Source organism: Dicentrarchus labrax, unplaced genomic scaffold (assembly GCF_905237075.1).
Source record: "Dicentrarchus labrax unplaced genomic scaffold, dlabrax2021, whole genome shotgun sequence".
Lineage (NCBI taxonomy): Eukaryota > Metazoa > Chordata > Actinopteri > Moronidae > Dicentrarchus > Dicentrarchus labrax.
This window is the reverse complement of record NW_026136866.1, coordinates 36,090-52,500: the sequence shown is the minus strand read 5'-3', so window position 1 is coordinate 52,500 and position 16,411 is coordinate 36,090. Positions and strand designations below refer to the sequence as shown.

The 16,411-nt window shown below is 45.3% G+C and overlaps 1 protein-coding gene across 5 annotated transcripts in view; it reads left to right on the top strand.

Moving 5' to 3' along the window:
* Positions 1–15,883, top strand: part of LOC127360316 (SUN domain-containing protein 1-like) — a 17,123-nt gene extending 1,240 nt beyond the window's left edge. Inside the window, exons 1-23 of one of the 5 annotated variants that reach the window (XM_051394702.1) lie at positions 2,033–2,174; positions 2,559–2,735; positions 3,266–3,453; positions 3,545–3,571; positions 3,920–4,165; positions 5,563–5,664; positions 6,369–6,500; positions 7,396–7,476; positions 7,721–7,867; positions 8,727–8,825; positions 9,399–9,474; positions 9,994–10,049; positions 10,144–10,394; positions 10,551–10,835; positions 11,443–11,535; positions 11,616–11,683; positions 11,862–12,006; positions 12,262–12,558; positions 13,548–13,632; positions 13,709–13,824; positions 13,922–14,089; positions 14,195–14,287; positions 15,063–15,883. In XM_051394702.1, the coding sequence (XP_051250662.1) occupies positions 2,125–2,174; positions 2,559–2,735; positions 3,266–3,453; positions 3,545–3,571; positions 3,920–4,165; positions 5,563–5,664; positions 6,369–6,500; positions 7,396–7,476; positions 7,721–7,867; positions 8,727–8,825; positions 9,399–9,474; positions 9,994–10,049; positions 10,144–10,394; positions 10,551–10,835; positions 11,443–11,535; positions 11,616–11,683; positions 11,862–12,006; positions 12,262–12,558; positions 13,548–13,632; positions 13,709–13,824; positions 13,922–14,089; positions 14,195–14,287; positions 15,063–15,179 (3,099 nt within the window). In that variant the 5' untranslated portion in view covers positions 2,033–2,124 and the 3' untranslated portion in view covers positions 15,180–15,883. Of the gene's footprint in view, positions 1–2,032; positions 2,175–2,558; positions 2,736–3,265; positions 3,454–3,544; positions 3,572–3,919; positions 4,166–5,562; positions 5,665–6,368; positions 6,501–7,395; positions 7,477–7,720; positions 7,868–8,726; positions 8,826–9,398; positions 9,475–9,993; positions 10,050–10,143; positions 10,395–10,550; positions 10,836–11,442; positions 11,536–11,615; positions 11,684–11,861; positions 12,007–12,261; positions 12,559–13,547; positions 13,633–13,708; positions 13,825–13,921; positions 14,090–14,194; positions 14,288–15,062 lie in introns of those variants that run through there. The other 4 variants (XM_051394703.1, XM_051394704.1, XM_051394705.1 and 1 more) reach the window with 4 other exon arrangements.
* Positions 15,884–16,411: the final 528 nt, after the last annotated feature.

Here is a 16,411-nt window from a genome sequence, read left to right as displayed (position 1 = left end):
CTGATTGAATCAGAGTTTTACACACAGTTAATGAATTAAGGTCAACAGTTCAGGGCCTAAAATAAATAATAATAATATCAATAATAATAATAATTAAAGTCAGCAGCCACAGCTCGGGGTGCGCGAAACACAACTCAGCTCAAAATCGCCACGCAGCGCTTACTTCCTGTTGCCAGTAGGTGGCGCTATCACTGTCTGAATATTGTCATGAGGACGAGTTCAGGGCGTGGGACTGTACGCTGAAGATATGAGTACTATCTGTTTGATGGCCAATCGGTGGAATTCGACACGTCGTCACGGACACACGGTTAAACATACAGTCACAAATAGCACAACTTTCAATCAGAACCATTGTTTTACTGTACTGACCAATTTTGAAGCAGATCCGATAAATTCCCTACGAGGAGTTCGTTCAAATACAACGCAAAAGTTCGCCGAAATCAAAACTTTAAATCAAAATGGCCGACTTCCTGTGGGGTTTGGGGTATGGGTCCAAGAGGCTGTTTTGTACGTCCCAGCATGTTACACGTGCCTACCGAGTTTCGTACATATCGGTGAAATGTGGCGCCGGGGCTGCTGTTTTTTTATCCTGTAGGGGGCGCTACACACACGACAAACACGATTTTTGGTATGTGAGCTTCAGGCACTACTCTACACGTGCCCTGTGAATTTCATATTCATAACTATTACGGTGTCCGCACAGTGATTTACCCTGCCACCAGAGCGCCACCTAGTGGCGTATTTAGTTTTTCCTTTTTAAGTGAGCCTCAGGGAGCCATGGGGAAGCATCGTACCAAGTTTCATCTTAATCACACATACCGTTGTAGAGATATAAACTTCATTTTAAAGAGCGCCACCTAGTGGCAATGGCCTGAAATTGTGCACAATGCCTAAGGAAGACATGAGGAACTATGGACCCGAGTTTGGTGTCAATCGGACAAACCAATGTGGAGAAATGGTCCACTTCCTTTTTTGACGGATAATCTACAGGAAGTTAGCATTTTATAGCGTGCTTATTTTTTTAAATTTCAAAAATGTTCAAATTAAACTTACTGCCAGGGCGGTCTCCAGGTTCTAGGTGACAAATTTTGTGCGAATCGGACAAAGCGTGTAGGAGGAACACAAACAAGTAGTTTAAGGACATTTCGCGCTCTAACAAAATAAATTATCGGCGGAAGTGGGCGGGGCCTATATGGAGAGATTCAGCTCTATTCACCGAACGCGTGGATACGAGGTTTATGAATGTACGATAAAATATGCAGAAGTTATTAGCCTAAACGCATTTTTTCTGATAGTAGCGCCACCTAGTGGCCAACCTGAAAGCGACTCATAGAATATCCCCATTTTCACCAGACCTGACTACTTTAAAATTGAGTTTTCGTAAATGTTCAGGAGGAAATCGCAGTCAATGGGGCTAAAAATAATAATAAACAGCAAATACAATATTTATTATTATTAATAAAAAAAAAATATTTATTATTATTATTATTTATTATTATTATTTATTATTATTATTATTATTATTATTATTATTTATTATTATTTACCTAATAATAAATAATAATAAATACGAGCTGTACAGTGATTATTGTCCTCAGCAGGAAAACACTGATACTGAGTCCATTATTGGCTCAGAGTGAGGGCTGCTGGGTAATCTGGTTTACTGAGGGGGGGGCTGTTACACTGTGTGAGTGTGTGTGTGTGTGTTTTTTTAGTGTGTGTGTGTGTTACTGTGTGTGTGTGTGTGTGTGTGTGTGTGTGAGTGTGTGTGTGTGTGTGTGTGTGTGTGTGTGTGTGTGTGTGTGTATCTGTGTGTGTGGTGTGTGTGTGTGTGTGTGTGTGTGTGTGGTGTGTGTAGTCAGTGTTACTGTGTGTGTGTGTGTGTACTGTGTGTGTGTGTGTGTGTGTGTGTGTGTGTGTGTGTGGTCTAAGACAGCTCACTGACCCACAGCTCAAACAGGAAGTGCTGCAGCACTCTGAGGTTTAAGGTGAACTTGAAGTGTGCAGCTCGCTCTGTGTGTGTGTGTGTGTGTGTGTTACTGTGTGTGTGTTACTGTGTGTGTGTTACTGTGTGTCTGTGTGTGTGTGTGTCAATAATGTGTGTGTGAGTGTGTGTTCTCTGGGATGTCCTGTGACGAGGACGTAGACCTACAGAGCTGGGGCTGGACTGACCTGTGTGTATCCTCACCTTCTTCTTCTGTGGTGTTACTGTGTGTGTGTGTGTGTGTGTGTTGTGTGTGTGTGTGTGTGTGTGTGTGTGTGTTGTGTGTGTGTGTGTGTGTGTTACAGTGTGTGTCTGTGTGTTACAGTGTCGTGTGTACTATGTGTGTGTGTGTGTGTGTGTGTGTGTGTGTGTGTGTGTTACCTCACTGTTGTTCTGACAGCGCTAACAATGCTAACAATGCTAACAATGCTAACAATGCTCAGTTCTCTCAGGACACTGAACTCCTTCTAACCATTACAGACTGTAGCATGTTAGCACTGTTTCACACACAGCTTCTGTTACTGAAAGTAATGTTAACCTCCTCCTCCTCCTCCTCCTCCTCCTCCTCCTCCAGCTCCAGCTACTCCTCAGCAGTGTCTGACTCGGAGAAGGAGCAGCAGATCTTGGCGTTCCTCCACTCGGGGACGATGTCGAGACGCAGCCTGCGGCTCGATGACGGCCTGTTGGACCGCAGTCTTCCACACGGCAGCGCCTCCTTCAGTGTGGGAGGAACCAGCTGGAGGAGCACCAGGTGAGGGCCACTCCTCTACCTCCACTTCCTCTCATCGTCCTCCTCATTCATTCACCATGTTGTCTCCTCCTCCTCCTCAGAGTCTCTCCTCATTCATTCACCATGTTGTCTCCTCCTCAGAGTCTCTCCTCATTCATTCACCATGTTGTCTCCTCCTCAGAGTCTCTCCTCATTCATTCACCATGTTGTCTCCTCCTCAGAGTCTCTCCTCATTCATTCACCATGTTGTCTCCTCCTCCTCCTCAAGCCCCCATCATTCACCATGTTGTCTCCCCTCCTCCTCCTCAGGTTCTGAAGTCCCCCCCAGCAGCTCTCCCCCCCCTGTCCTCCTCATTCATTCACCATGTTGTCTCCTCCTCCTCCTCCTCCTCAGAGTCTCTCCTCATTCATTCACCATGTTGTCTCCTCCTCCTCCTCAGAGTCTCTCCTCATTCATTCACCATGTTGTCTCCTCCTCCTGCTCCTCATCTCTCCTCATTCATTCACCATGTTGTGTCCTCCTCCTCCTCCTCCTCCTCCTCCTCCTCCAGGTTGCTGAAGTCTCGTCGCTCCCAGCAGCTCTCCTCCTCCTGCTCAGAGTCTCTCCTCCTCAACACTCCTCGTAAACAGTCTCTCCTGAACAGCAGCCTCCACAGCGTGACCTCCGACGCCTCCCTGCTCTCCTCCCTGCTGGACGACTCCTCGGTCCAGGAGACCACGATGGTCGACACCTTCTGGGGTACGCGCCCCCCCCCCCCCAAAGGATGTCTTTTATTTTGGAGGGGTGTTTGTTGACTGTCTGATCTTCTTCTTCTTCTGGTGTTTTACAGGTTTGGACCAGGACATGGATCCTAAAGGTGATCAGTGATCATTACTGCCAGTACAGGGATAGGATAGGTAGTTACTATGGTAACGGCCAAAACAACCTCCTCGGAGACCGACACAGAATAAACGCCGCTATGAGCCGGAGACACAATCATCAATAAGTTTATCATTGATCAGAATCCATTTAATTGCTCTTATTGATCAGAATCCATTTAATTGCTCTTATTGATCAGAATCCATTTAATTGCTCTTATTGATCAGAATCCATTTAATTGCTCTTATTGATCAGAATCCATTTAATTGCTCTTATTGATCAGAATCCTCTTTATCTTTATGGATTATGTTTATATATTTATATATATGCTGCTCTCCCGTTACAGAAAGTACCATCATAGCGGAGCCGAGCACCGTCCTGGCAGACCGCACTCTGATTGGTTCAGACGGTCGCTGTCCCAAACACGTGGTCCCGACGCCCAGCAGGGTTTACTGCAAAGACTGTGAGTCCACGTACTTCCCCTCCTCCAAATACACCTCCTCCTCTTCCTCGGTGCCGGGACCGTCGGAGCCAGCGGAGCCGGAAACCTCCACCGTCTACTGCAGAGACCGGAGCCGCAAGACCCGCACAGGTCTGTCTGTGGCTACTGTCTGTGGCTACTGTCTGTGGCTACTGTCTGTGGCTGTGGTTACTGTCTGTGGCTACTGTCTGTGGTTACTGTCTGTGTCTGTGGCTACTGTCTGTGGCTACTGTCTGTGGCTACTGTCTGTGGTTACTGTCTGTGGCTACTGTCTGTGGCTGTGGTTACTGTCTGTGGTTACTGTCTGTGGCTACTGTCTGTGGCTGCTGTCTGTGGCTACTGTCTGTGGCTACTGTCTGTGGTTACTGTCTGTGCTATCTGTGGCTACTGTCTGTGTGTGTCTACTGTCTGTGGCTACTGTCTGTGGTTACTGTCTGTGGCTACTGTCTGTGGCTACTGTCTGTGGCTGCTGTCTGTGGCTGTGGCTACTGTCTGTGTCTGTGGCTACTGTCTGTGTTTGGTTACTGTCTGTGGTTACTGTCTGTGGCTACTGTCTGTGTCTGTGGCTACTGTCTGTGGCTACTGTCTGTGTCTGTGGTTACTGTCTGTGGTTACTGTCTGTGGCTACTGTCTGTGTCTGTGGCTACTGTCTGTGGCTACTGTCTGTGGTTACTGTCTGTGGTTACTGTCTGTGGCTACTGTCTGTGTCTGTGGCTACTGTCTGTGGCTACTGTCTGTGTCTGTGGTTACTGTCTGTGGTTACTGTCTGTGGCTGTCTGTGTCTGTGTCTGTGGCTACTGTCTGTGTCTGTGGCTACTGTCTGTGGCTACTGTCTGTGGCTACTGTCTGTGGCTACTGTCTGTGTCTGTGGCTACTGTCTGTGTTGCGGCTACTGTCTGTGGCTACTGTCTGTGTCTGTGGTTACTGTCTGTGGTTACTGTCTGTGTCTGTGGCTACTGTCTGTGTCTGTGGCTACTGTCTGTGGTTACTGTCTGTGGTTACTGTCTGTGGCTACTGTCTGTGTCTGTGGTTACTGTCTGTGGCTACTGTCTGTGGTTACTGTCTGTGGCTACTGTCTGTGTCTGTGGCTACTGTCTGTGGCTGCTGTCTGTGTCTGTGGCTACTGTCTGTGGCTACTGTCTGTGTCTGTGGCTACTGTCTGTGGTTGCTGTCTGTGTCTGTGGCTACTGTCTGTGGCTACTGTCTGTGGCTACTGTCTGTGTCTGTGGTTACTGTCTGTGGCTACTGTCTGTGGCTACTGTCTGTGGCTACTGTCTGTGTCTGTGGCTACTGTCTGTGGTTGCTGTCTGTGTCTGTGGCTACTGTCTGTGTCTGTGGCTACTGTCTGTGGCTACTGTCTGTGTCTGTGGCTACTGTCTGTGGCTACTGTCTGTGGCTACTGTCTGTGGCTGCTGTCTGTGTCTGTGGCTACTGTCTGTGGCTGCTGTCTGTGTCTGTGGTTACTGTCTGTGGCTACTGTCTGTGGTTACTGTGCCTTTCTTCTTCAGGTGTGCTGGCGTCCGTGTGGGACAGGTCAGCAGCCTGTGTGGTCTCCCTGCTCGCTCTTCTTCTTCATCAGCTGACGCTACAGAAACGCCACCATGTGACAGGTAGCAGACCTGAGCAGGCTTCCTCTTCAGCAGCAGGCTGCTTCTGTCCGTCCGTCGGCAGGAAACTGGTTCAGAGCAACCTGAAACCTTTCAGTGTTAAAGCTCCAGTGTGTCACATTACTGTGATATAATATTCATACTAATGTTTTCATAGGAATCCCTAGAATGAGACGTTTTTATCTACAGAGGGAGCAGGTGGCCCTCGTAGTTTCTCCTCCTCCAGCAGTTTTCGGGTCGTCCAGTAAAATTGTGATTTGTATTTAAGCCGCTCACTTAGATTACGTAACCCTGGATGCGTATTTCAGTTCGAATCCGGTTTACGAGAGTTTTTATTTCTGCTCCCATGTCGGTCCAGAGCTGTCTCATCTCCACTCACTAGATGAGACAGTGTACGGCTTTATAACTGTTCATTGTACGTGCAACAAACACTTATAATGGTAGACTGCTGTACGGTAATCCCTGCTGATCAGTGGACGACCGCTCTGTCTGATCACAGTCTAAATGTCTAAAAGAAATCAGAAGTTAGTTTCCTGCCCTGCTGTGATTCTTCTCACTTTCACTCTCAAGACTCACAGCGAGTTTTATTTCCTGAAACCACCTCTCTGTGGCTCCGCCCCCACAAATATTTGAATAAATCTCTGTATGTGAGCGTCCTCTCTGTCACTGCACCTCAACCTTTTGTTGAAGTCTGCTGACTCTTCCAGATGTGCTGCAGCTGTGGTGGGACTCGTGTGTGCTGTGTGTCCGGAGAGCTGCAGCCCGCTGTGCGTCTGCGCTGACACACACCTGGCAGGTGTGTCGGGGGCTGAAACCACAGACTGAGAACAGACGGGGAGGTATCGACTGTACCTGTCCACGTTTATTCCTCCCACTGGTGTCACACCTGGAGTCAGACGCACGCAATTAATATAACCAGTGATAACCGACTCTTTCTTCTTCACCTGGACTTCACTTACCTTCACATGCTGTTAAACACGTTTCCTCTTCATCACTCCACTTCCTGTTTCAGCCCCACAGCAGGAAACTGTCTAAAGCCTCGTTCACTCTTTCAGATCCATTGATTACAATTCTTCCGCTGTTAGAAACCTGGGCTGGTTTGCCAGATAGCAGAATGTTAACCAAAACTACATTTGTGGAAAACACTGCTACAAGAACCACCTAGAACCAACCAGAACCACCCTAAAGGACCACTAGAACCTCATCAAGGAACACTTAAAGTACCTAATGAACCTCTGAACCACATCAGTCTATCTGAAGGACCCCTGGAACCTCCCTAGAGTTCTTTATCCACCAACAGGGGGAACCTATTCTGGTTCAGGCACCTAGTGTGACAGATAGCACCGAGGTTCCAGGCCTTATTAAAAGCAACCTGTTCAAGAACCAGAACTAAGTTGGTGGAAAAACTCTGCTAGAGGACCACTAGAACCACCTAGAACCAGCTAGAACCAGCTACAGTCTGAGATCTGATGGTGGAGATGTTATCTGGGAGTCGGTGGCTTTTTGTTGACGTTCTGGTTCACTGTGTTCTGTTCACAAAGCTTCCCTTGATCCAGATCTGGATCTTGTCCTGGTCTTCCTGAACTCTCTGCTCACCCTCCGTGTTTCCCTCCCAAACAAATGGGCCGCACCCCTTCACTTTGGCTGTTGCCTTGGCAACATGCAAATCTCCCCGCCCGCAGCCAGCGGTCGAGGGACTAGCGAGGAGTCCTGACCCTGTTCTCTCTGTTGCAGCTCGATCCAGTCACTGTGGAGTCATGAACCTGAGGGAGTCCAGCACCAACCAGAAGGAGCTTCATCCCAACGGATCTCTGTGTGAGTTCTCATAGACACACTTTAAAGCTTTCTGTGGGAAATTCTGATTTATTATGTTTCAGAACTAAAACTGATGATTTTCTTCATGTTCAGCCTGAAGCCAAAAAGTCCAAAAATGGTTTAAAAACTATTCTTTGCTGGTGTTTCTGTCTCCCAGCTCTCCGTAAAAGCTCTGAATGATGTTGTTTCCAGCCTTTCCTCCCTTGTGTTGTCTCTGTCGGTTAAACACTCCTGACACCAACAGGTGACGACTGTAAGGACAAACATCACTCAGAGCCGGATTCTGTCGCCTCTACCTGGTCCTCTACCTGGTCCTCTACCTGGTCCTCTACCTGGTCCTCAGTGGCTTCCTGTTTGTTGGGGCTGATGTGGAGCGCTGCTGTTTCTACAGGTTAAAGAAAACAGAATCTGACAGAGTTCAAATAATATTCTCCAGATAATAAATAATTGTTAAAACAAATAAAATCAAGACCGCCGCCGGAGCTCTGCTGTCATTGGCTGTCGTGCTCGCAGCTAGTCGCCACTGTAGCTCATATTCAATGGCCATTTTCTCAGAGTGATGTTCGCTACCAGCCGGCAGATCTTAAACACACATTCCCTAAAGAGCTGCTGATGGTCAGAGGCTCTGATATGTGGGGGAAAGGTTTTCTAACAAACTAACAGTAACAAAACATATTTAGATAAAAGCTTATGATCATTACTGGCTATTAAATTATCGATCACAATAAAGCTCTGACTTTATTTGTTGGTTACTAGCAATATGCACATTGGCACAAATTTAATGGGACAATTTAAAAAAAGTTTAAAAAAAAATCCTATTGCCAATAAAATAAATTAATTTAAAAATAGCTACTTTGAGTAAGACTATAGATTTGTTCTTATGCAGCCAACACACAGCACTGATTGGTGACACATAATAATAATAATAATAATAATAAAAAAAAAAAAAATAATAAGTTACTTTTGCAGCGTTTAATTAAACATACTTTAAAGCTCTCTTAATAAGAAAATCTCTTAATATTTCACTTAATAAAAGTACAAAAGCATCAAAATATGCTGAAAGTACCAAAAATTTTATATATATATATATATATATATATATATAAAATTTTTGAACTGAACTGAAGTAGAGTATAAGTATAAAATGAGCACTTGAGTAAATGATGGTTTCCGTGGTTACTAATAATCAGTCTCTGTACGTACTCTGATATCGATCTCCTTCAGTGTCTGACGCCTCTTTGCTTCTTCAGCTTCGTGTCTGTTTCAGCTCACTCACCATGCCGCTTCAGCCGTTTGGCCTCTGACCAAGAAAATGTGTTCAGCTTCTCTGAGCGCCGGACGCTCTGCAGGTTAATGCTGCGTCACCGTGTTTGATTTGTGTGTTTGTTAACCCTTCGCCGCTCTTCCTCTCTGGGGTGCAGTTTGTTCTTGTCGGCGCTCCTGAAGTGTTTGTGGAGGTTCAGCTCTTCCTCCTGCTGCTTCATTGTTCCTGTTGTCTGTTCTATCGTTTGCTTCTGCAGTGGACGTTCAGTATCATTAATTACTGCCTTTTGTGAGTTATATCACAGCATTTCATATACAGATGTTGAAGGTTCTCAGGAACTCTCTGAATATCAACAGTTTGATTTAACTGCAGTATTTTATAAAATGAAGGATTTCCTAAATAAAGCTTCATTATAAAACAATTTCTACACCTTAAAGAAACCCAAGAATAAAACTACTGACCAGGAACCAGCAAACTCATCAGTTGTTGTTGTTTGTTTTTGTGTATGTGTGTGCAGTAATAATATAATGATGTGTCTCTTGCTTGGTGACCTGCAGCTTCCTGCTCAGCTGGTGAAAGTCTTCATTAATCATCTGATTACTTAATGGAATATTTAAAGTGTGTGTGTGTGTGTGTGTGTGTGTGTGTGTGTGTGTAGGTAATGCAGCAGGTGACGTGTACAGGTGGCTCAACAGACGACTGCATCACATGACCTCCAACTTCCTCCCGACTCGGCAAGTTTGGTTTTTCTTTCTTTGTTTATTTTGGTTGAAACCAAAGATCTCTGGTTAGAACTGGATGGGTTGAATTTATTTTTCTTTCCCTTTTCTTGCTAATTTTTGCTTTTTGCTTGAGAATTACTGGATAATTTCCTTTGTGGGTCTTTAATACAACTGAAATTTACTAATAGTTTCCTAAAAACTATACAATTTGGTACTAACTGCATGGGAAATCTACTTAAAAGCAGTTGTGTTAGTTCCTCTAACATCCACTAGAGGCTCCAGCAGTGAGTCAGTCTCCATATTAAACTTCAGAAATAAACTAGAGATCACTTCCCTGTTCAAACCAGCTGTACAACCCCTTTAAATGATGTTAAGGGTTAAAGTTGTACAGGATGAAGGGCGTGGCTGCTTTGAGTGACATGTGCGTGCAACAAGAAGCTTCAGATGATTTATTCTGCTCAGTGTCTAAAAGTCAGTCTGTGGATGAAGCAGTTCTTTTATTAATCAGACATGTTGTTCTTCGTCCTGCAGCTTTGCTCTCAGACTCCTCCTGGTTGTCCTCCCTCTGCTCCTCCTCCTCCTCCTCAGTAGGTTCCAGGTTTAAAAGTAATAAGTAAACAATAAACCAAGCTCAGGTTCAGGTCTGGCTGCAGTCTAACACAGCTGCTGTTGATGTTTCAGGCCTGTGTTGGTTTGGTCCAGCTGGTCTACAGTCCGTCCTTCCAGCAGTCAACATCACAGAGTGGAGGACGGTGGTCTCCGACGTCCCCGGTCTGTCCTCCATCTACGGCTCCACGTCCCCCCAGAGCCACTCAGTGGAGGGCGCCGTGGAGGAGTCGAGGGAGGTGCAGGCCTTCGAGGAGCCGCTCTACAGTCGACCTCCACCGACTGAAACGCAGACAGGAGCGGAGGTTCTGACCCCTGACTTTACGGTCTGGATTTACTTTCTGACTTAATGTTTCACTGGAATCATCAGAATCAGTCGTCTTGTGTTCAGAATCAAAAGATTATTTCTGTAATCAGCTTGAGTCCATGTTTCTCCACGTGTCTAAGCTGTCTCACCTCTCGTCGGCCTGTGGCCTTTACAGCTGCCGTCAGCCGCGGTGGAGGAGTCGACGCGGCTCGGTCGTCTGGAGCAGAGTCTGGCGGCGCTGTGGGAGCAGGTGGAGGTCGGGGGGCGGCGGGAGGAGCAGAGACATAGGGAGGTGCTCCGGCTGTACTCTGACCTCCAGCAGCAGCAGCAGCAGCAGCAGCAGCAGCAGCTGGTCTCCGTTCACAGCGGCGCTGGGGAGCCCTGGCTGAGCGGCCTGCTGGACCAGCAGCTGGACCAGCTCAGGACACGAGTGGACGAGGAGAGGCAGCAGAGGGAACAGGTCAGATACTGAACGCATCGGTCGGGACCCCCTAATGATGTCACAGAATAAATCTGAGGGGTCATAAAATGATAAACTGGATTATTTTGCTCGAGAATTACTGGATCATTTACTTAATGGGTCCATAATTTACTAATAATGTCTGAAAAACTATGAAATCTGGTGCTAACTGTATAATGTACTACACATGTTGAAAAGCAGTTAATGATTGATGGAGTTTAGCTAACTAGGGGAGCTAGTGTCTTGCTAATATTAGCTAACTTAAGTGTTAGAGGAACTTTTGTGTTGGCTTCATTTGAGGCTCCCTAAGTCCCGCCCCTTTTTGCTGTCTATAACAGTGGAGAAAACCTCGGTCAACTTCCTCCTTTCCTTTGCTTAGGTATGCTATATGCTACATGCTAGGCTCCATAGGTTCCAGTACATACATGGTGCAGTATATAGCATAGAGCTTACAGTAGCTAACTTAATATATGTGAGTTCACTCAGTGATAGAAAAGAGCTTCCTGGAGGGAACAAGGTTGAGAACTACCAGTCTGCTGTATGGAAGAGGATATGGATCCCTGAGCATGATGGGAGTCTTGTCTCCTTCCTGTTGGTGTGTTTGTAGACTCGGCAGCAGGATTTGTCGCAGCAGCAGAGTCAAACGTCCCGTCTGGATCATCTGGAGCAGCAGCTGCAGGCGCTGGCTGCCAGAACCCAGGTACAGCAGAGAGACCGCTCTAAGCTCACTCACACAGGCTCCAGGCTTCATTGGTTTCAGTGTGGTTCATTGTTCTGCAGGCGGTGCAGTGGAGACAAGAAGCTGCTGCAACAGCTTCACCTTCATCCACAGTTCCAGCTGCTGTCAGGTAACCTTCATCCTCCTCTTCACTCAGTTCACCCCGGGAGAAACCTCCTGAACCGTGAACACTGAAGGAATCCTAACCTTCGGTCCACTCTAAGTGACCTGAACTACAGATGTGAACACTTTACCTTGACTTCATGCTGTCACAGTTTGTAGTACAGTTGTCCTGTAACTTCCTCTAGTGTTGGTGTTGACCGTCAGTCCCATGATGCCTTGCTCGCGGAGGTAGTGCGGTTGGAGGCGGCTCTGGAGGACGTCAGGCAGGATGTTGAGGGTCTGTCTGGATGTTGGGACGGCTGCAGACGACTCGACAAAATCCAGCAGACGGTGAGTTTTTACAGTTTCACAATAAAAGCCTCCTGTTGCTTCACCAGTAGAAACTTTTAATGTGAAGCAGCCAAATGTTTAAGTGTGTTTGTTCGGGCACAGCTGATGTTTTAGTGCCGTTTATTTCTTCGCCTATATAATTTAGTGTTTTATTTATTTATATTCTGACAGACGTGGATGTAAAGGAGGAGTACAGCCACAGGGCAGCGATTGGTAACGGTCTCTTTTTGTATCCTGCTGCTGTCAACCAATCAGATTTCAGAGCAGGTCTCCGCTCAGGTCCGCGAGGAGGTTCGGACTCTGGTCTACGGCAACCAGCTGACAGTGAGGGGCGGGGCCTCGGGAGACGGCGGCGGCCTCCCGGACTCGCTCTTGCAGTGGCTGTCGCAGCAGTACGTCAGCGGGGCCGACCTGCAGGCGTCGCTGGCCGCCCTGGAGCTCAGCATCCTGCAGAACATCAGTCTGCAGCTGGAGCAGCGCGGCAGCGAGGAGGCGGTCAGAGAGGCCGTCCTGCACGCCACCGGGGCAGCTGGGGCCGCCGTGACCCAGGAGGTGAGGAGTGGGGGAGGGGGGCGTCTGGAGGATGAGAGTGAGTCTTAATATCACTACACAATTCTTTTATTGAGACTAATCTTGTCTCCTTTGGTCCACACTGAAATATCTCACCTACTCTGGACGGATTGGGCTCAGGATACAGCTGCAGTTATTAATCGCCGGCTATTTAGATAATTGAGTCTTTTTTTTTTTTTTTTTAAAGAAAAAATCTCTTTAGTCCTTTTTATGATTGGAAAATTTGGGTTGTGGATAAAACAAGACATTTGAGCGTCAGCGTGGGAAACAAAAACTAAATTCCTGTTTCACTTTGCGTCGTGTAGCTGTTCACACCAGACGCAGAGCGGAACAGATCTGCAGTGATTTATTTCAGTGCTGAGTTTATGTTTTCCAATTTCTTTCTTCCTGTTAGAGGAAAAATTATAAAATATAGTAAAATGTTTGAAGACTCCAGCGGAAAAACAGCCAAGCACTGAGGGTAAGAGTGAGGGCAGAGCAAGTTAATTGTGTCAATACTAGAGCTACTGGTAAATAATATGACCCGAGGCCGGACGCAGTCCGTGTTAAACCTCTTGAAGCTCCGCATTATGGGATTTGTATCGGAGCATTTTGGTGAAAATTCATATTGTACTTTTTTATTTTATTTTTTTCAATTAATTATCTTTCACTAAATTCATCCATCCTTCCATTTTCTGATGCTCATCAAGGCCTTATTCTCTTCATTATATCACGAGGAATGGCAACCACTGGTATAAAAATGTGTGTAAATAGGACGTTCCTCCTTCATACTAGTATTAAATTATAAACTATTACACAAAGCTCTTACAAACTAATCACCCTGAGGTGTTCTTTCTTGTTTTAAAGAGTGTTCTATTAAATTGGTCATCAAACGTTCCTGCTTCTGTCCTCCTAACAGTGAACTTACTGTCTCATTCATATACATTCCTGCTGTAGATCATTAAAGTTCACTAATCATTCCTTTCTTCCAGGAAGTTCATGTGATTGTGAAGAACGCTCTGCAGCTGTTTTCTCAGGACCGAACCGGCCTGGCCGACTATGCTCTGGAGTCTGGAGGTAACAAACAGTCCCATAAGTTTATCTTGTTTTATAATCTCATAATATGCGTGTTAAGTCTGTGGTTGTCCTGCAGGGGGCAGCATCCTGAGCACTCGCTGCTCGGAGACGTACGAGACGAAGGCCGCCCTGCTCAGTCTGTTCGGAGTTCCTCTCTGGTATTTCTCTCAGTCTCCTCGAGCTGTAATCCAGGTAACACACCTTTCATACTTAATAGGAGGAGAGAATCTATACTGCAGTCAGCCACAGATATGAAACTCAGGAACTCTCTGACCTGCTCCTCCTGCAGCCAGACGTCCATCCAGGAAACTGCTGGGCCTTCAGAGGCTCCACTGGATTCCTGGTGATCCGCCTCTCCATGAAGATCCTCCCCACCGCCTTCTCCCTGGAGCACATTCCTAAAGCCCTGGCACCCAGCGGGACGTTGCACAGTGCCCCCCAAAACTTCAGTGTCTACGTAAGAAAGAGATATTATATATATTTATTTATTACTTTTCTAAAACAGAACACACTACCAGACTGTGTGGATGTTTGTGTTGAACACTGAACTGTGTGTTTTCAGGGTCTGGATGATGAGAGTCAGGACAGAGGGAAGCTCCTGGGCACTTACACCTATGACGAGGATGGAGAAGCTCTACAGACATACCCTGTCACCGTGAGTACAGACATGCACATGATGTTAAGGAAGGTCATTTTTCATTTCTGATTTAAAGGGGAGCTATCAATCAATAAAAGTAATCCCTATGAGCTAAAAGCTCAGATTTCAGATGCCCCTGAATGCAGTGTTTCCAATGTTACAGGACAAGTGTGTAATATTCATAGGTATGTTTTCATTAGTGTATAATCCCCTGAAAACAAGAACCACCCACCTGTCACTCAAAGAGGCCACGCCCTTATTTATACATAACTTTAAGGCTAAATATGATTTTAAAGGGGTGAGTTGTACAGTTATCATTAATAGGGAAAAACCAAAAGGCTGTAGACATCTCCATTTCTGCATTTAAATTTGAATATGGATTTATTTGAGACCATTGGACAGAGGTCTGTTCCACAATCTGCTGTCAGTGACCTCCTTTAAGTCTCTTTTTAAAACAATAAAATACAACATTCTTGTTTTATCCAGTTGGAATTGTCTTTTAAATCCTGATGATTTTATGTTATATTTATTTTATTTGTAATGTGAATTTTAAAAGTGCTCTTTAAATTAAAATGATCATTGTTTTTAATATTTGATATCCACTGAGGTTGCCTCTTGAATTCGAATTGGCACCTGTCGATTTTCAAATCAGCTTTTAAAATGTGTTTGAGTGTAAATTTAATGACATAAAAGTATGCCAATACGCTGATGACACCAAATTCTTCCTATAAATTTAAATTTAACTTTCACACTTCATGTTATTTGTTACTGTTTTTCTTTTCGTCCTGGACAGGAGGAGAGTGACCGAGCCTTCCAGATCATCGAGGTACAGGTGTTGTCCAACTGGGGCCACCCGGAGTATACCTGCATGTACCGCTTCAGGGTGCACGGGATGCCCGCAGACGTCTGAGGACGCTGCAGAGATGATGTCAGATTACATCACCTTCAAGCTAACTGCTGCTAACTGTGCCTGAGAGTCTCAGTGACTGTAAACTCACTGCTTTCCTTCCTGACCAAATGTGACAACGTCTGAGTGTCGCCATTTCCTGTGGAAATAGGCGTATGTATGTATGTATAATTCTTGTCAGTAGTTAATATTTTTATACCAATGTTGTTTTGTGTTTGCTGTTTTAAAAGTCCTTCGTGTTTTAGCCCATTTTTCTGTGTCGTAATAAAAAAAGATGTGAGCAGAAAATCTTGAAACTGGAACTACTTTTGGTCGCTGTAATTGGTCCTCCTGCATAAACTGGTGGTGAAGATATGATGTGATTTAAAGCAGAGGACAGATGAAGTGGAAATCAACCAAAGTTTTTTTGGGTTTTTTTTAGGAGAAAATTTCCTCTTCGTGTTTCCATAGTCTCTGTCTGCTCTCTGAGCCACATTAATAATTTCAGAACGATGCTAATGCTACAGCTGTAGCTGTCTGGTTGTTGTGAGGTGAAGGAATTTACTGGTCAAATGAAATGAGGTTTTTTTTGCACTCTTTAAAAATTACTTGTTTATTTTTTTTTATTAAACACTGTTGGGAAATGATTTTGTTTTTTTACATTAAATATTTGTGGTTTTGTATGTGATTTCAAGCTGAAAGTAATAAAGACGTGAGTTCTTTTTATAAAAGTGTAAAAAGGTTGGTGTGTGAATTGATGACAGATTCACTGATTATTCTCATTGTTATATCAGAGACTGAAGCTCTGTTCACTGTACACTGAGATCAGTAATAATACACACTGATCAATAATGATAATATACACTGTGATCACATCTTCAAACTTTACATCTTAAATCATTTTATTTAGTTTTCTTCACAGAAAGTAATATAATATGGAGATATTGGCTTATTGTATATTTTTCAAGTTTTCTTTCACTTCAAATCTAGAAGGCCTGTGACCCCCATGTGTATCTTTGGCGCCTCCTAGTGGAGGCCTCAACCCCCAGGTCTGGAACCACTGGTGTACGTTCTCATTCCCTAGCACCTCCTTCCCTGTGACATCACGCAGGACTGGAAAGGAGGTGTGCTGTGATTGGGCGGGGACCAGCGTGGAGTCTGTGGAGTCAGAATTAATGACTATAATGTCCTGATCCCACAGAAACATCCTGAACTCGGCCTTACCAAAGAAAGGATCATGGTTTCAATGTAAAGCT